At 34.6% G+C, this 20454-nt stretch overlaps 1 protein-coding gene across 1 annotated transcript; it reads right to left on the reverse strand.

The window, feature by feature from the left end:
* Positions 1 to 22: 22 nt before the first annotated feature.
* Positions 23 to 15981, reverse strand: hsp90aa1.1 (heat shock protein 90, alpha (cytosolic), class A member 1, tandem duplicate 1). Its single transcript, XM_056445516.1, has 11 exons — positions 15871 to 15981; positions 11666 to 11818; positions 10131 to 10497; positions 7336 to 7469; positions 6945 to 7250; positions 5946 to 6111; positions 4889 to 5079; positions 4663 to 4810; positions 1912 to 2180; positions 1136 to 1469; positions 23 to 336 (listed from the first exon to the last, which is right to left on the reverse strand). The coding sequence occupies exons 2-11, from the start codon at positions 11816 to 11818 to the stop codon at positions 227 to 229; spliced, it is 2178 nt and encodes a 725-aa protein (XP_056301491.1). The 5' UTR covers positions 15871 to 15981; the 3' UTR covers positions 23 to 226.
* Between the last annotated feature and the right edge of the window lie 4473 nt (positions 15982 to 20454).

Consider the following 20454-nt stretch of genomic DNA (forward strand, 5'->3'; position numbering starts at 1 on the left):
AATAAAAACTGACGTCAGATCCTATATTTATAAGGAGTCATTTATTAAAAACGTTCAGCTGAGGTTTACAAAAAGAAAGCTTGAATTATAAAATGCTAGAGCAGACACAAAAGGCAATTACAAGGACTTTAAAGTAGCTAATGTTCACTGTGGGATGTTTGGATTGTTTTATACAGAAACAATAAATTACATTACATTACGTATTTTATTTGTACACTAAAACTCTTTAGTCGACTTCCTCCATTCTCGAAGTGTCGTCGTCTCCCTCCAGAACTGGCATATCTTCTTCAGCGGGTTGAGAAATTTCCTCGACCACAGAGTCATCGTCATCAATGCCTACAGAAAAACACATGAAATATAATTAAATCTTTTTGTTTTCTTGACTACCAAATCAGAGATCACAAAAAACAACATTTTACCCAACATCCAGTTCTTTTTCTCTTAGTGCGGGTGATATTTTAATTATAATGAAAATAAATGTTTTCATTCATTCAATTAATTGTAATTATTTACCTAACACAAGTAAATCAGAACCAAATTTGACCTGCTTTTATTCTAGCCGAAATAAAACAAATAAGGCTTTCTCCAGAAGAAAAAAAATATTATCACATACTGTGAACATTTCCTTGCTCTGTTAAACCTCATTTGGGAAACATTTAAAGAAGAAAAAAAAATTCAAAGGGGGGCTAATAATTCTGACTTCAACTGTACTTACAGCCAATCAAACTGTTTGGCGTTTCATTATGATTGGTCAAAGCTTTCAACACCCCTTTTTCAACAGAGTCCACTTTACTGCTTACATATTTGTATACTGCCGTCTATTTGATTAGGTGGGCAAGACAGATGTTTTGGTGGGCTCAGCCCACCCCTGCCCATACCTAGAGCTGGCCGTGCTATCTATACTTTTTAAAATATATATATTTTTAACTGTGATTGGTCATCAAATTCATAATAAAAAAATGAATTAATTAGGAAATCCCCATCAAAAGGCCTGTTTTTATATAAAACTATTAATATTAATAGTAATTATTTAATTTCTTCTCATAACTAGGCTCCCCATACATGCAATACACAAATCCAACCCTGACTATATTATATAATAATGTTCCTTAACTTCTGTAGCCAATAAACTTACCAAGTCCCAGTTTGATCATCCTGTAGATGCGGTTTGCATGAGTCTGTGGGTCGTCCAGTGTAAAGCCTGAGGATAAAAGTGCCGTCTCGAACAGCAGGATCACCAGATCCTTCACCGCCTTGTCGTTTTTGTCGGCTTCTGCTTTCTCTCGGAGGGTCTCAACGATGGGGTGTGCTGGGTTGATTTCCAGGTGCTTTTTAGCAGTCATGTAGCCCATGGTGGAGTTATCCCTCAGGGCCTGAGACTTCATGATCCTCTCCATGTTTGCCGTCCAGCCGTATGTGCTGGTGACGATACAGCAGGGGGAGGAGACCAGACGGTTGGAGACGGTGACCTGTTAGAGTGCAAAATATATGCATAAGCAATTAATAGTAATACACTGTGCATTTCACATCATTTGTGCCACCCGGTTGAAATTCACCTCTATTTGGGCATTTGCATTGAGTCATTAGCTCGCAGGATGCTTATTTTTTTGTTGAAGATATTAGACGGTTGACCTGTGACCTGTTCAGAATCAAATTATATGCATGATCAAAAAGTAGTAATACACCCAGTGGAAATGATGGCTGTATTACTACTATTTTTTTGCAGTCATTGACTGTGTGTAATCTACTAGAATACGTAATTTCCTATACTTAAATTTGCATCCCGTCACTCGCTCTCGATTACTCACAGGATGTTTTTTTTTGCACCCAGAATATTCAGTTTTGGTGCATCTCTAGTACTGTAGAGTATTCACTTTAAAATTGTTTGTCTTCCATGCTAGCAGCTAATACCTTCTCAATCTTTTTGTCGAGGATGTCCTTCATGATCTTGCACAAGTTCTCATATTTGGCCTTCAGCTCGTCCTGCTTCTTCTTCTCCTCTTCATCCTCGGGCAGCTCCAGGCCTTCTTTAGTGACCGACACCAGATTTTTACCATCATATTCCTTCAGCTGCTGAACACAGTATTCATCGATGGGCTCGATCATGTAGATCACCTCCAGACCAGCTTTACGGAGACGCTCCACAAATGCTGAGTTCGCCACCTGATCTTTGGTCTCACCTTTAGAAGGGAAGATTGATTTAAGGTTTGTAAGAATATGGCTACTAATTTCACATTAACTATTAACAGCTTTTCGGTTGTCAGAAGTAACATTTGCATTACACTGAATTGAACTTCAACTGGACGGACACAATCTACATTATAAAAGCACTATAGAAATAAAGATGAATTAAAACAGTGTTGGGTTAAGTTACTTAAAAGTAACACATTACAGTCTTGCGTTACTTATTTAAAAAGTAACTTAATGTGGTACTTAGTTACTTTTTAAAGTAACTTGTTACTTGTAATAAATAAGAAAACTAAGTAACGGCATTACTTTTTGTTAAAGATAATCTGTTACTTTACTTGTTACTTGGAAAAAGTAACCTGATCACATAACATGTTACTTGTAAATAAATGAGAAAATCAAGCAACTGGCAATACTTTTTCTTTAAAAGTTACTCAGATATTTTTATTTAAGCTAAAAAAGTAAACTGTTACTTTACTAGTTACTTAAAAAAAGTAATCTGAAATCCTATTACTTGTAATAAATTAGAAAAAGTAACAGGCAATATATCAGATCAAGTAACTCAGATATATTCTTAGAAGTTTAAAAGTAACCTGTTACTTTACTAGTTACTTGAAGTAATCTGATTACATAGCTCACATAACTTGTAATAAATGTGAAATCGAAGTAACTCCCACTTCTTAAAGTAACTCAGATATTTTCATTTAAGCTAAAAAGTCATTTGTTACTTCAGTACTTGGATGAAAAAGTAATTTGATTGCATAACTCCCATTACTTGTAATAAATGAGAAAACAAAGTAACAGGCGATACAGAAAAAGTAACTCGGATATATTCTTAAAAGTTGAAAAGAAACCTGTTACTTTATACGTTACTTGAAAAAGTAATCTGATTACATAAATTACATTCCCCATAATAAATGAGAAAACAACGTAACTGGTGATACATTTTGGAAAAAGTACCTCACATTTTTTTTGGAAGTTAAAAAGTAATCTGTTACTTTAGTAGTTACTTGAAAAGTTACTTTCATTTATTACAGGTAATGCAGGTTATGTAATCAGATTACTTTTTCAAGAAATGGATTACATAACTCGTGCTACTTGTAATAAATGAGAAAACGAAGTAACTAGTGATACATTTTGGAAAAAACCCCGAAAAAAGTTGAAGTAATCTGTTACTAACTGTAAGTAACTTGCGTTACTTGTAATAAATGTGAAATCGAAGTAACTGCCAGCTTTTGAAAAAAAGTAACTCTGATATTTTCTTTTAAGATAAAAAGTAATCAGATTACTTTTCAAGTAACTAGTAAAGTAACTTTTTTGCTTAAAACAAAGTATCTGAGAAAATTTTTTCCCAAATATGTTTCAAGTTACAAAGTTTCCTCATTTATTACAGGTATTGCAAACTATGTAATCAGATTACGGATTACATAACTCACGTTACTTTTAATAAATTAGTAAACTAAGTAACTGGCGATACATTTTGGAAAAATTATTTTTGGAAAACATTTTGGAAAAAACATTTTGGATATTTTCTTAGAAGTTAGAAAGTAATGTTACTTTAGATTACTTTTTCAAGTAACTAGTAATTACATAAATTGTGGTACTTGTAATAAATAAGGAAAAAGTAACTTACATATTTACCTGGAAGTTAAAAAGTAACCTCTTACTTTAGTAGTTAGATGAAAACGTAATCTGATTACATAACTCTGGTTACTTGTAATAAATGTGAACTTCTGTAAAAAAGTACCTCAGACGTTTTTTTAAGATAAAAAGTAATCAGATAACTTTTTCAAGTAACTAGTAAAGAAACTTTTTAGCTTAAAAGAAAATATCTGAGCTCCTTTTTTGCAAAACGTATTGTACTTAGATTTTCTCATTTATGACAGGTAATGCAAGTTGTGTAATCAGATTACATTTCCAAGTAACGGATTACATAACTCACGTTACTTGTAATTCTGGAAAAAGTAGCTCTGATAATTTCTTGAAAGTTAAAAAGTAATCTGTTACTTTACTAGTTACTTGAATAAGTAATCTGATACCATAACTTGCATCACCCAAGATAAATGTGAAAACTAAGTAACCGGCAATACGTTTACAACTTAAATTTTCTTGGAAGTTAAAAAGAAAAACGTTACTACTTTCCTGAAAAGTAATCTGATTACTTTACTTGCATTACTTGTAATATATGAGAAATTAAAATACCTGCTGTTTTTTTTAAATGTAACTCAGATGTTTTCTTTTAAGGTAAACATTAATCAGATTACTTTTTCAAGTAACCAGTAAAGTAACTTTTTAACTTCCAAGTAAATATCTGAGTTACTTTTATCAAAATGTATCGCAAGTTATTTAGTTTACTCATTAATTATGGGTAATGCAATTTATGTAATCAGATTACTTTTTCAAGTAACAAATTACATAACTCACGTTACTTGTAATCCATAACAGTGACTGTTAATTCAATGAACAGCTACTAACCGGTGATGTAGTAGATGTGCTTCTGCGTGTCCTTCATGCGAGACACATAATCTTTAAGCGACACCATCTCGTCTCCTGAAGCTGAAGTGTAGTAGCGCAAAAGATCTGAAAGTTTCTTGCGGTTCTGAGAGTCCTCATGGATGCCCAGCTAAAAGAGGAAGAAACACTTGATTTTGGGCATATCACATATTTATGTGTTCATTAGTTACTTGAATAGCACATTCACCTTGATGTTTTTGGAGAACTGCTCGTAGTATTTCTTATAGTTGTCTTTATCCTCTGCGAGTTCAGTGAAGAGATCGAGACACTTCTTGACCAGGTTTTTGCGGATCACCTTCAGGATTTTGCTCTGTTGAAGCATTTCTCTGGAGATGTTCAGTGGCAGATCCTCAGAGTCCACCACACCCTTAATAAAGTCTGGAAGGAATGTTTAACTAGTTAATATTGATATACAGTGTATAATTACTTTAGAATACGTAAGAAATAGTTGACAACGAACAATTGAATTGTTAGAAATGATACCATGATCTGTTGAAATACTTGATTCTGATCGGCTAGAAGGTGTGCAATATTTAATGCACACAGTTAGTTCCAGTCAGTTTTGATCCCAGTTACCAAAAATAAATGTGCTTTTATCAAACATGGATGGTTCGTTTCTTCTGCATCATGCATTTAATTTCCTTAAAGTACAGCAATATGTTGATTATGCCTTATATAATCCACACCTGAGGTGGTCACAGAAAGTGTAACTCAGCATTTATACTATTGGTTAACATTGATATACAGTAATCAACATTTAAAGTGGTTCAAAACCTTTGAAAGTTGTCCTACAACTTCTAGACAACCCCTTTTAATGCTTTATAAATAACATGTTTGATCCACTTTAAATGTTGACTACTGTACAATGTATTATTACTTAAAATAAGAAAGGAAAAGTCGATGTCGAACTGAGATGTGCATTATTTTCTTATAATTCAGTGGCCCCGTGTGCATTATTCTGCTTATAGTCTGGTCTCCACAGCTACTTCATTGTTAAAAATGTTATAATTGAGAGTTTATTTGTCTGGTTTTTGTCCTCAAACATCTCCTGTGTGTATTACTAGTGTCTTCCATATTTCCTCTAAAGCCTTCTGTTGTGTTTGAATGTGATTTTTGACTGTGAAATAACTCAAATCATTCAGCGTGGTGATATGGAGCTGCAATGCACTTAAAACCTGCCGGAACTACTTCAGCCAATCACAATCAAATCCTTCTGTAGTATAAATACTAATAAAGACACTTACTGAGATATTCTGGAATGAGTTCCTCGCAGTTGTCCATGATGAAAACCCTGCGCACGTATAACTTGATGTTGTTTCTCTTCTTCTTGTTCTCAAAAAGGTCAAAAGCGGCTCTTCTGGGTACAAAAAGTAGAGCTCGAAACTCCAGTTGGCCCTCAACTGAGAAATGCTGTAACGACAAGAAGATTAATGGTTTATTTAGTTAGACTAGATAGTAATAATGTGATCCTACACCACAAAACCAATCATAAGTGTCAAGTTTTGGAAATGCAGCAGATTTATACATCATCTGAATAGTAAAATAGTGTTTGGTTTGTAAGGACAATATTTGGCTGAGATAAAACTATCTGAGGGTTCAAATATTTGGAAAATCACCTTTATAACTGAAGTAAAGGTCTTAGCGATGCATTTTACATTCTAAAAAATTAAGGTTTTATATATGCACTGTAGGAAATTTACAAAAAATCTTCATGGAATATTATCTTTCTCATAAAAGAAAATCAATTTTGACCCTATATTTTGGCTGAAGTCCAAATAAATGTGTATTATATTTCGTTTGTTTGTTTATTTATTATAAATTATGTATTGATTGTTTTATGGTTTTACACTGCAATAAATGCCTTTAATACTAAATACTTCGAGCTTTTGTCATCTTTCTAGTCCAAATATCTAATAAGTCTCAAATCAAGAAGCATTTTCTAGACAAGCAAACAATATTCTCTTGTTTTAAGAAAAACCTCACAAAATTTTGACTTCTTATTTCTGACAATAAGCCAAAATTAATTGCTTGTCTAGAAAATGCTTCTTAATTTAAGACTTTTTAGATATTGGGACTAAAAACTAGCTAAGAAAGGTATTTGTTTGCACTGTATGGTGATTATTTCACTGCCAACCCAGGCACTGCAGATGCAACATTAGCCTTTTTGCTAATTCTGTCATATTTTTGCATCATTAATGTGCCCCAGTAAATACATTAAATAGCTAACCGAATTTTTCACCGACCTTGACAGCCAAGTGATCCTCCCAGTCATTGCTTAAACTCTTGTAAAACTCGCCGTACTCCTCATTGGTGATGTCATCGGGGTTACGGGTCCAGATCGGCTTGGTCTTATTCAGCTCCTGAGCATCAATGTACTTTTCCTTCACCTTCTTCTTCCTCTTATTCTTGCCATCTTTAGAGTCTTCATCTTCATCAGCTCCCAGATCTTCAATTTTGGGTTTGTCTTTGTCTTCGCCGGCTGCGACCTCCTCGTCCTCCTGTTTCTCGCCTTCCTCAAGATCCACCTCTTTTTCTCTCTGTTTCTCAATCTGAAAGATATTTTTGGGAGTTTTATGTTGTGCTATGTGGACTTTAGAAGGTTTGCAGTTGACGCACCAATTTAAAGCCACTTACGTAAAGCGTGATTGGGTAACCGATGAACTGAGAGTGCTTCTTCACCACTTCCTTAATGCGCTTTTCCTCCACATATTCAGACTGATCCTCTTTAAGGTGGAGAATGACTTTGGTACCACGTCCAATTGATTCACCTGTTATTGCAAACATCAGACATGATTTTTTGAGCATTTTTAGCATAATGGTTTAATGTTATTAGTTTAGCATATTGATTTTATTAAGATTATCATTATAGTTATTATTAATCCACCTTAAATGAATTGGCCAGCCCAAACCATAAGATCTAGAGACTTGAAACTTGGTCAGATTGTTAGTAAATATAAATGCTACTCAAATAAGAGGACTCGTCCAAATTTGGCCTATAGGGGGTGCTACAGTACTTAAAAAAAACACAAAGGTGCACATAACTCCTAAACCGTTTGTTCTAGACTTAAAAACCTGAGATATTTGGAAGTTCTTGATTTTTTTTATTAGCTTTTTTTATTGAAGCAGCTACCCTGAGCAGCTACTGTGATGGTCATGGAAGAGTGGAGAAGATGAGACTGATTCCTGTGACGCTCCAGAGACAGACGAGTCTTCACTGAGGCCAGCTTCCAGCCTCCGCCACTGAGACTGCAGCTCTGCACAAGACGTTTGGCCAGCGGAGAAATTAAAATGGTCGTGCCCAACTGAGCCTGGTTTCTCTCAAGGTTTTTTTTCTTCACTTCCGCCTTTAGTGAAGTTTTTTTTTCCCTCTCCGCTGTCGCCACTGGCTTGCATGGTTTCAGGATCTGTAGAGCTGCGCATCGTTGGATTTGCTCTTCAATATTTGGACTCTCAGTAGTGATTATTAAACCACACTGAACTGAGCTAAACTGAACTGAACTTAAACACTACAAACTGAACTGACACTGTTCCTATTTACTGTGACCTTTTATGTGAAGCTGCTTTGACACAATCTACATTGTATAAGCGCTATACAAATAAAGGGGAATTGAATTGAAGTTTCCAAATTTACGTAGAGATATGTAGTACATAGCGCCTTCTACATTGGAAAAACACCCAAACATAAGATTCTGGAAAGGGTGGAAAGCAAAATAAGCCATGGATGAATGAATAAATAAATAAATAAATAAATTACATTAAGGACTTAAAGACACCATGCAATCAGAACAATATCAGATGATGCTGGTTTTCAGTGGCCATTTCAGTTGTCATTTATTTCTAAGTCCATACTGTGGCACCCAGTCTACACTAAAAGAAATGAATTTTTAGTGTAGTCAAATCTGATAAATTCTCTCATAAATTTTAAAATGTCATATTAAGTGTCAAGGATAGCTAGAAGTTTCTAAGTACATATTTAATATTTACACATTTACTTCATGTAATAAATTAAATGAGTGGAAAGAGTTAAATATTACTATTCATTTACTCGTAATATTTAAATATTTTCTAATCATCGCACACCTAGTAATATTAAGTAAGTTTTAAAGATGGATATGCCACAATGGATAGTTCCCATGCTTTGCAAGGGACTGAATTAAAAGAAAAATATAAAAAAAATAAGAGCAATCTTAGATGTTTAAATTTGAGAGAAAGTCTTAGTAGAGTTTGATCATCATTAGTTTGTAGATTATGAAGAGTTTTGAGTATGTCTTTTAGTTTTAAGGTTAACCTTGCAGAAGAGTAGCACTCATGCTTTTGGTCTTGGTATTTTTATTATCAGCATTAATTTGACGCCTTACTCAGAAAATTATAGCTGTGCTAACACTAGCGCTGACATTAGTAAGCATTAATAAAGGTAAATTTGCTCTTGCTAAATACATTTGCTTATAATAAAGTGAAATAACACATGGAAATGTGTGTCTTAATTTAACCAAGTTGCACCAAATGTACTAATTTGTAACTAATAAGATTTATTTAAATTGATAAAAGCAATGTTCCTTCTGCTAAAACCAGAAAATTATATTATTGGTTCATTTAAATAAATAAAGACTCAAAAGTAAAGATAATCAATTAACTTTTACTTAATGTTGAACTTAACACTCCTAAAAAAATTAAGTAAATTTGACATAATACTGACAAGTTAAGTTGAACTGATATAAGATTGTAATTTTTTTTAATTAGTTTGTGCAAATTGTTACTAGGATTTTTTAAAGTAAATCTTAAGAGTTATTTTTTCAGTCCTACTCTTTAATTTTACTTTTTGGAAGTGCTTGATTTTATCAATAAATTAAATATAATAATAATAATAATAATAATAATAATAATAAGTTTATTAAGTACAAATGAACTTGCTATTGAAAATATGTTAAAGTTTTTTTGAGTATGCAATAATTTGTATGGAATGAAACCCTTTGAGGGCTCTTATGAATTAGGAAATATATGAATATATATGTTCTAATGTAGTTTTTCAGTGCAGTGGAGTTTTTGTCATGTTTCTAGTCCAAATATCTAAAAATTTCTTAAATCAAGAAGCATTTTCTAGACAACCAAAAATACTGTCTTGTTTTAAGAAATAATGAGGTAAATTTAAGTGAGTTTTTTCTTAAAATATTTTTTTTTTGTCCTTTAACATGCAAAATAATCTGCCAATGGGAAAAGCAGAATCATTTTATGTCAAAAAACAATTATTTTGCGTATTTTAAGCAAAAACATTTGGAGTCATTATTTCTTAAAACAAGACAATATATGTGTTGTTTTATCCGCTTGATGGGGATTTTTCATTTTTTTGGTGAACTATCCCTTTAAATTTAAGCATTTGATTTGAGTACAAATGTATTTGTTCAGCATGAAGACTTTTTAAGAGCTCTTACCTGAGTCTGGCTTGACAGTGAACGATCCTCCGGCTGCAGATTCCCAAATGTACTGTTCATCATCGTTGTGTTTGGTGATGACCGTCACTTTCTCAGCCACCAGATAAGCAGAGTAAAAGCCCACACCGAACTGACCGATCATAGAAATGTCCGCTCCGGCCTGCAGAGCCTCCATGAAGGCCTTTGTGCCGGATTTGGCGATGGTGCCTAGATTGTTGATCAGGTCAGCTTTGGTCATGCCGATACCGGTGTCGATGATGGTCAGCGTGCGCTCTTTCTGGTCTGGGATCAGTTCGATCTTCAGGTCCTTGCATGAATCCAGTTTACTGGGATCTGTCAAACTCTCATATCTGATCTTGTCCAATGCCTGTTTTTAGAGACACATAAGAAAACATGACTGAGAAATGCTTTTCTTACTAAGAGTTATTGTCTTGTTACTTATCCAGGTATCTAAAAATACGTAAATCAAGAAGCATTTTCTAGACAAGTACAAAATAATGTGTTTGCTTTCAGAAATAATGAGTCAGAATTAAGAGTTTTCCTTTAAAACAAGCTAAATAATCTGCCAATGGGGTAAATAAAGTAATGTCTGAAGGAAAAAACAAGATTATTTACCTTACCTCATTTTCAGATTATTTAGCTTGTTTTAAGGGAAAATTCACTTAATTTTGGCATATTATTCTTAAAACAAGACTAAATGTGTTGCTCATCTAGAAAATGCTTCTTGATTTAATAATTTTAGATATTTGGACTAGAATGGGTTAAAAACAATCTAAGAAAAGTATATTTTGCAGTGCCAATTGAAAATACTGCATCATCAGCATGAACTAACTATACTGAACCGGACACCTTGACTGTGTGGAAGTTTCAGTGATATTAAAATACATTTAGTATGATTAAGTTAAGTTTCTAGGAAAATCTAGTGTGCCTTTAAAAGATATAAAGTGCCCACACAGCTTTGAAATACTCCAGTGTGTGAGTGTCTGTGTTTGCACTCAGTCAGCAGCAGTGAACTGATGACCTTCACAGCCAATCACAGTCATTTCTGTTGAGCAGGTGAACTCAACGGCCAATCAGTGCTGTTTAAGAATGCGCTCAGATGTTTACGGGAAATGGATGCGTTTAAAATTTCAGTATTGATAACTGGTAGCAAACTGGTTTTGACAACACTAATAATCCAGAAATGATCGGATGTGCTCCAACATTAGGCACATTCACATCCAGACTGAAAACACATCTGTTTAGCTGTGCCACTGATCGCTATATTATATATTTCTTTTCTTTAAAACCTGTTTGAACACATTTAAATCTGCTTTTAATAATTCATTTTATTTTCATATACTTGTATTTTATGTTTTTCTTTTATTCTTGCTCGTGTAAAGCACTTTGTATTACCATTGTGTATGAAATGTGCTATATAAACACGCTTGCCTTGCCGAATATCTACTATAATGTTCTACTTAAAACTAAAAGTGTATTCTTACACACTGAAATAAACTTAATTAGCATATTTGTAACTACTCTGATAAACGCACATCAGAGGAGTTGGAGATGAGCTCTCGGAGGAAGATCTCCTTGTTGGAATAGAAGGTGTTGATGATCAGAGACATGAGCTGAGCGATCTCAGCCTGAAACGCAAACGTCTCCACCTCCTCCTCCATCACGGGCTGGGCCGACTTCTCAGGCATCTAAAATCAATGAAAATAGAGATTTTACAGGAACAAAAATATATAAACAGTGAAGGAGAAAACAGCTGCATAAGGATTCTGAAATACGGTGCACTTCTATAGCTGGAATGTAGATAGACCCTGTCAAAAATATCTGTAAATTAGCCGTTCTCTGTATTTTGTGATTGATGTTTTTATTTTTTCCTGTTTATTTCTGCTTTTGAAATGCATTATGGGATCTTTATCTTTCCTCTAACAACTTTTAACCTTGAAAAGTTGTAAAAAGTGGCTTCTCTGGGCATTTGTCATTGTTTAAAGTGATATATTGTCTGGGTTGGTGTTGTATATTAGGCTATGAAAATCTTGTATTAAAACAGCAGTATATTTTCTGTTATTTTGCAGATTTTTTAATGTAAATTAAGACAAAAATGCTAATAAAAGTCACTTTGTTCAGCTGTAGAGTTGAATTTTCAACATCGAAAGTGGACAGAGCAGAGATAGTTTTGGGGGTTGTACTGTCCCTTTAAGAGGTTCAATCTTAAGCATTGAGCAATATCTGATTTACCTTGGAAGTTAATGCCTGATTTTACCCCCAGCATTCTTCAGAATATCTTATCTTGTGTTCAACAGAAGAAAGAAATTCAGTTTACGATGACTTAAATGTGAGTAAATGGTGAGTAAATGTTAATTTGTGGGTGTACTGTCCCTTTAAGAGGTTCAATCATAAGCACTGAGCAACAGCTGATCTATTATTTAAGTCAGTGCCTATTTTATCCCCAGCATTCTTCAAAATATCATATCGTGTGTGCAACAGACATAAATTCAGTTTATAATGACTTGAATGTGTAAATGGTGATTAATGTTCATTTTTGAGTGTACTGTCCCTTTAAGAGGTTCAATCTTAAGCACTTAGCAATAGTTGATCTACTATAGAAGTTAACGCCTGATTTTCCCCCAGCATTCTTCAAAATATCTTATCTTGTGTTCAACAGACATAGAAAATCTGTTTATAATCGCTTGAGTGTTAGTAAATGTACATTTTTGGGTGTACCGTCCCTTTAAGAGGTTCAATCTTAAGCATTGAGCAACAGCTGATCTACTATAAAAGATCAGCTGTAATGCCTGATTTTACTCCCAGCATTCTTCAAAATATCTTATCTTGTGTTCAACAGAAGAAAGAAATTCAGTTTACGATGACTTAAATGTGAGTAAATGGTAAGTTATGTTCATTTGTTGGTGTACTGTCCCTTTAAGAGGTTCAATCATAAGCACTGAGCAACAGCTGATCTAATATTTAAGTCAGTGCCTATTTTTCCCAGCATTCTTCAAAATATCTTGTCTTGAGTGCAACAGACATAGAAATTCAGTTTCTAATGACTTGAGTGAGTAAATGGTGAGTAAATGTTCATTTGTGGGTGTACTGTCCCTTTAAGAGGTTCATTTATAAGCACTGAGCAACAGCTGATCTACTATAGAAGTTCATGCTTGATTTTACCCCCAGCATTCTTCAAAATATCTTATTTTGTGTTCAACAGAAGAAAGAAATTCAGTTTACAATGACTTAAATGTGAGTAAATGGTGAATAAATGTTCACTTGTGGGTGTACTGTCCCTCTAAGTTGTCACAGCATTGAGCAACAGCTGATCTGAGCACATGTTCAGCACCTGTCACATGTACCAAATGGCCTAGCAGTGTGAAAATAACTGCTTTTTAACCCATATTTGGTGCTTTTACTCATGCCATTTGACCCATTGTCATTTTTAGGCTAGTTTTGTTTTGTTTTACTCAGCTCTAATGAAACAGCTGCCATTATTAGACATGTGCTCTTAAAGGGACAGTACCCCCAATGATGAACATTTACTCACCGTTTAAATTATAAATTGTGTTTATTTTAAGATGTTGAACACAAAAGAAGATATTTTGAGGAATGTTGGAAGCTGGTAGTGTAAGGATTCTGAAATACAGTTATAGTTGGAATGTAGATGTGCATCGTGTTGTTTGTGGGTTGCTCAGCTCTAATGAAACAGCTGTCATTATTAGACATGTGCTCTTTAAGCGACAATACACCTAAAAATGAACATTTGCTCACCGTTTGAGTTTATTTTTTACAGTTTTTTTACACAAAAGAAGATATTCTGAAGAATGTTGGACACAAGGTAGATTTTGATCACCATCACCAGGATTTTTCAGTATAATGTCTTTTGTGTTTAATAAAACCTGAAGTGAATAGAGAGTAAGTAAATTTCTTTAGTGAATTAATGCTTTTACTATGTGCAACTCTTTTAAAAGGATTACAATTTGCATAGATATCATCACAAGCATGAGAGAAACTCATGAACTTTCTTAAAATCCCTTATATATATATATATATATATATATATATATATATATATATATATATATATATATATATATATATATATATATATATATCTGCATAATTTGTGCATTTATTTAATTAAATGTCTGATTTCAAAAGAGATTTCCTCTGAGATTTATATATATATTCAGTAAATTTATATATATTTATATATATATATATTTATATTTGCGGCCTAAAATTACAAATTTTTCAGATATTTGCTTTGATTCTTGTGTTTTACTGTGTAAATATACAAAAATCTAGTAAACTATAGGACTCATAAAACTGAAAAGGGACTGAAAATATTATTTTGGCACAATTATAAAATAATAAATACTAAATTAACGAAGAATAACCTGCTAAATGTTAATGTTGTACGTTACTGTAAAAACATTGGTTGCTTACTATAAAATATTGATTATTATATTTTAAAGAACTGAGAATGTGTAAAAAATACAATGAAAAACTTGAAAACAAAATATCTTGCTTTTTTTATTGGCTTATTTTTCTATTATAAGGCTTTCTGTGTTGTTAAATAAAAAGGTTAAAGGATTTGATCCACTTTAAATGATGATTACTTTAATATGACAACTACTAAACTATTATCAATAAAAAATCTAATGATAACCCTTTAACTTGCACTCTAAAAAATAAATCAAACATTTTTGACTAGTTTCTTTGGTTAAATTGAGTTTTCAACAGGAGTCCCAGCAAATATTACATTTTTCTGTATGATTATTGCTATCATATTTATAAAATGTTATCAATTATATACATAAAAAATGAATAAAACCATTCAAATGACTTGACTGTTGAATAAATGCAAGATCTAAAACTCTTAAGCGGGATTTTTAGTAAATATAACAGTAAATACTATTTTTTGTATGATAATTGTTACCATATTTAACAATATAAATCACTTTCATTCATTCATTTTCCTTCAGCTTAGTCCCTTATTCATCAGGGGTCACCACAATGGAATGAACCGCCAACTTATCCAGCATATGTTTCACGCAGTGGATGCGCTTCCAGCTGCAACCCAGTACTGGGAAACACCCATACACACACTCATACACTCCAGCCAATTTAGTTAATCAATTCCCCTATAGCGCATGTGTTCTCATGGGGAGAACTCCACACAGAAATGCCAACTGGACCAGCCGGGACTCGAACCAGCGACCTTCTTGCCGTGAGGTCATAGTGCTAACCACTGAGCCACCATGCCACCTAATTGTTATCATATTAACATAACTTGAACTTATTTGTGTGTAGTAATTACTCGTGTGTGATCTTCAGTTGTTTTGTCAGAAGAGTTGATCAGTTTTGTCTAATCTAATGTATCTGCACACATATATCACTGTAAAGCATCCTGTAGAGATTCATTATTATAATATTAATATAATTAGATTAAAACTATTTACAATTAAAATTCTTAAGAGTGTCTTTAGTAAATACAACCGTATTATATATAACCCTTACCATGCTGTGTGCTTTCATTCTAGCCAAAATAAAACAAAACTTTCTCCAGAAGAAACAATATTAGAGGAAATACTGTGAATATTCCTGAATCTATTAAATATCATTTAAGAAATATATGATAAAGCCCTAAACTGTGCATATAACATGACTAAAACCATTCAAATGTCTTCAGAGTTGAACAAATGTAATTTATAAACCTCATAAGAGTGATAGAACAGCATATCTCTCTTACCTTGCTGTGTGGTCGTCTCGAGTATAGAAAGTCTTCGCAGTGGTCTTGTGTTTGGAGATGTTGTACTCCAGTCTTCTCGTCGCGGGTCTGCCGTTATCTGCTGCGTCCTCAGCCTTATATTAAGACCAGAGCTTCTCGAACCCTCCATTCAGAATCTTCCAGAAGAAACGCCTGCTGAAGTACAGGGCTCCAGCATGTCCATGTTGGGACAACGGCCGCAGAAGGGCCTGTCAATCAAAGCCAGAAGGTTCCGGAGCCACATGGAGCCGTCGACGAGGACATGTGACTTCCTGACAGCAGAATACTGACACCCAATTGGCTGCATCACTAAAGTCACAATAAAGACATAAAGCAGGTGTGAAACCAGCTGTGAGATAAAGTCAAGATATACAGTTAGAGTCTGAGTTATTCGCCCCCCCTTTAAATATTTTTTCTTCTTTAAATATTTCCCAAATGATGTTTAACAGCAAGTAAATGTTCACAGTATGTCTGATAATATTTTTTTCTTCTGGAGATAGTCTTATTTGTTTTAATAGAAGCGGTTTGTAACTTTTTAAACACCATTTTAAGGTCAATATTATTAGCCCCTTTAAACTATATTTTATTTTGATAGTCTACAGAAATTGAGAGAAAAAAATAACCAGGGGGCTAATAATATAGGGCGGCTAATAATTCTGACTTTAACTGTATACAGTTAAATGATGATGTTCCCACAAAGCACTCAGGCTGTTTTAAAATGGAAGAGAATTAGTCAAATATTGTATACAGTTGAGGTCAGAATTATCCACCCTTCTCAAATATTGTTTCAAATGATGTTTAATAGATTTAAGAAATTTTCACAGTATTTCCTCTAATATTTTTTCTTCTGGAGAAAGTCTTATTTGTTTTATTTCAGAATAAAAGCAGTTTTAAATTTTTTTAAGGTCCATTTTAAGGTCAATATTATTCTTGTAGAAGCAAAGTATTGTAGATGGTATTTTGGCTGAAAATATTAGGGAAATTTAAAAAACGTAAACATTGTGCTCTTTTTTTATATATAATTATGTTTATTGGATTTTCACAGTAATACAGACATAACAACAGCACATCTTCAAAAGATTATTTCTAAAAACTGAGCAATTTTTTCTATATACAGTTGTAGACAGAAATATTAGCCCACCTTTGAATTTTTCCCAAATTTCCCAAATGATGTTTATAACAGAGCAAGGAAATGTTGACAGTGTCACGGATTGGCCAGGCTCTTCCACCAGCATCACGCAAAGATCACCATCACCTGAGTATTAACCACACACAGCTGCACCCAATCACTTATAGTCACTACATAAGCACACACCTCACTTCACTCAGTGTCCGGTCTCGTTCCTACGAAGCGGACTCTGAGTGAACACCTCCTGGTAATCACTAGCCTTTGATCTCAGTATATTGTACTTATCTGCTCTCTGTCTCTCCTAGTTTGTCCAGTGTTCCCGGTATCCTGTCTGCCTTGTGTTTATCATCAGTCTGTCTTCCCCCGCAAGCCCTCTGGTGTGTGCATTCGGTCCTCCTCCGTATTTGTCATCCAACCTGCCACAACGGATCATCAGACCAACCTAACTCCACTCACTTCTCCTCCGTTCTCCTTGTGTGCTCATCTATTGTAAATAAACATCGTTAATAACTCACTCACCTTCTTTGTCCGTCTGCTTCCCATAACAGACAGTATGTCTGATAATATTTTTTTCTTCTAGAGAAAGTCTTATTTGTTTTATTTCGGCTAGAATAAAAGCAGTTTTTAATTTTTTAAACACCATTTTAAGGTCAATATTATTAGCCCCTTTAAGCTATATTTGTTATCGACTGTCTACAGAACAAACCATCATTATACAATAACCTGCCTAATTACCCTAACCTGCCTAGTTACCCTAATTACCCTAGTGAAGCCTTTAAATGTCTCTTTAAGCTGTATAGAAGTGTCTTGAAGAATATCTAGTCTAATATTATTTACTGTCATCATGACAAAGAGAAAATAAATCAGTTATTAGAGATGAGTTATTAACACTATTATGATTAGAGATGTGCTGAAGAAATCTGCTCTCCGTTAAACAGAAACAGGGGGGCTAATGATTCTGACTTCAACTGTATTTATTAATATTCTAGATATGCGAATAAATAGAAAATGCTTCTTAATTTTAATAGATTTTTTTTAGATATTTGAATTAGAAAATAAACTGTTGTTTTTGCAGAATAATATCTACAATTGTCTTAAGACATATATTTTATGATGTAACCAACACAGCTACAGCAAATAAAATCAATAAAGCCTGTTTTAGATTTAAGGTGTGCGAGTAATCAAAGATGGACGATAATTTGTCATATTGTTTGCACCAATAGGGCCCCAAATAAAATCCTGCTTAGGGCCCCCTGAAGGCTTCAGCAGGCCCTGGCCCATACATACAAACCAATTCTAGCAGCACTTTAGCTGATTGTGCAACATCTCTATCTCTATTGGAGGTGTCAGCATGTTAAAAATACTGTAGTATTTACTATGAACTACTATAGTATATTTTCATGTGGGTGTCTGACAGTTGAAAATAGATGCACATATATTTATACACACAAAGCGAGCATCAGAATGAGAAAGAAAGGGGATTTAAGGGCGTACTCACATTATGTACAGTTGCCTTGAACAAGGCCAAAGCCTGCAGGTCCCGCCTCTCGTCTCCCCCGACGCCCTGCACTCACATTACATTCGGGTCTGGGCACGCTTACGTCATCGATGATGCGCTGGTCAGAAGCGCTCTCGCTCAGTACATTGGAGAATTTTTCAGTTATATCGTTGTTTAAAATAGCATAGTGTGAGTAGGCCCTAAGTCACTTTGAACGTGGCATGGTTGTTGGTGCCAGACGGGCTGCTTTGAGTATTTCAGAAACTGCTGATCTACTGGGATTTTCATGCACAACCATCTCTAGGGTTTACAGAGAATGGTCTGAAATAGAGGAAATATCCAGTGAGCGGCAGTTCTGTGGGCGCAAATGCCTTGTTGATGCCAGAGGTCAGAGGAGAATGGCCAGACTTGTTCCAGCTGATAGAAAGGCAACAGTAACTCAAATAAGCACTCGTTACAACCGAGGTCTGCAGAAGAGCATCTCTGAACACACAACACGTCCAACCTTGAGGCGGATGGGCTACAGCAGCAGAAGACCACACCGGGTTCCGCTCCTGTCAGCTAAGAACAGGAAACTGAGGGCTACAATTCACACAGGCTCACCAAAACTGGACAATAGAAGATTGGAGAAACGTTGCCTGGTCTGATGAGTCTCCATTTCTGCTGCCACATTCGGATGCTCGGCTCAGAATTTGGCCTCAACAACATGAAAGCATGGATCCATCCTGCCTTGTATCAGTGGTTCAGGCTGGTGGTGGTGGTGTAATGGTGTGGGGGAGATTTCTTGGCACACTTTGGGTCCATTAGTACCAATTGAGCATGGTGTCAACACCACAGCCTACCTGAGTATTATTGCTGACCATTGTCCATCCCTTTATGAGCACAGTGTCTCCATCTTCTGATGGCTACTTCCAGCAGGAGAACGCACCATGTCATAAAGCGTGAAAGAATGAGTTCACTGTACTCAAATGGCCTCCACAGTCACCAGAGCTCAATCCAATAGAGCACCTTTGGGATGTGGTGGAACGGGAGATTGGCATCATGGATGTGCAGCCGACAAATCTGCAGCAACTGTGTGATGCGATCATGTCAATATGGAGCAAAATCTCTGAGGAATATTTCCAGTAACGTAGACTAACCATGATCCGTACACAACGATGTTCCGTACAGATTACCTTTTAACACCAATCCCTGAATAAATACTAACGGGTTGTAGACAAGCTATATATCTCTGTAATCTTCATTTCTTACTCTTTCACCCCCGAGCAAAACATAGACCCTCCTACCATATGTTTCTGAGAAAATTCTGCAATGCTACGTCCACCTAATGCGCTTGAAAATCGACAGTGGGCAGGCTAAAGGGGCGAGTGTCGCTTGGGAAGGGAGACATTTAGAGCAACGACTAGCATTTGCATTTAATTTAAGCATCACACAGTATTACAGTCTTTATGAAATGAATGTTATCACAAATTGTTAAATAAATTATCTTTTGTTGAATAAATGCTTAGAAATGGGGATGTTTAAACGTCAGTTGTGAGTGAATGACCCCATGGTGCAACTCTCTGCCAGAGAAAGCCTGACAGACAGGCTGCAAACGCTGTTTGGATCATCTTTGTGCAGATGTTTATATTCATAAAGGTCAGTCCAGTTACTGTTAATTTGCATAAATTTAATGTTTTAATATTTTAAATTGTCATGCTGTAATAAAATAAACATGATGTAAAAATTAAATGATTGTATTGTTATTTCATTTCAAACTTTCATTGAAAAGTTATTAAATGTAACATTAACATAAACACAATCATATTATATTCTGATATTGGGTTTTAATAAGACTTAAAACAATGCCTATTTTTGCCGGTGAATTGAAGTTATGCGCCCTGTACGGAACACTATTATAATCCTGTACGAAACACCGTTAATACCGATCATCTTCCGT

The sequence above is a fragment of the Danio aesculapii genome, chromosome 20 (genome assembly GCF_903798145.1).
Source record: "Danio aesculapii chromosome 20, fDanAes4.1, whole genome shotgun sequence".
Lineage (NCBI taxonomy): Eukaryota > Metazoa > Chordata > Actinopteri > Cypriniformes > Danionidae > Danio > Danio aesculapii.

Bases quoted from the DNA above. Each gene is read 5' to 3' on its own strand.
- hsp90aa1.1 (XM_056445516.1), bottom strand. From the start codon at position 11,818: ATGCCTGAGAAGTCGGCCCAGCCCGTGATGGAGGAGGAGGTGGAGACG. The intron at 2,181-4,662 runs GTTAGTAGCTGT...TCCCTTCTAAAG, and splicing joins GCACATCTACTACATCACCG to GTGAGACCAAAGATCAGGTG. The intron at 337-1,135 runs GTAAGTTTATTG...GTTTTTCTGTAG, and splicing joins GATGATCAAACTGGGACTTG to GCATTGATGACGATGACTCT.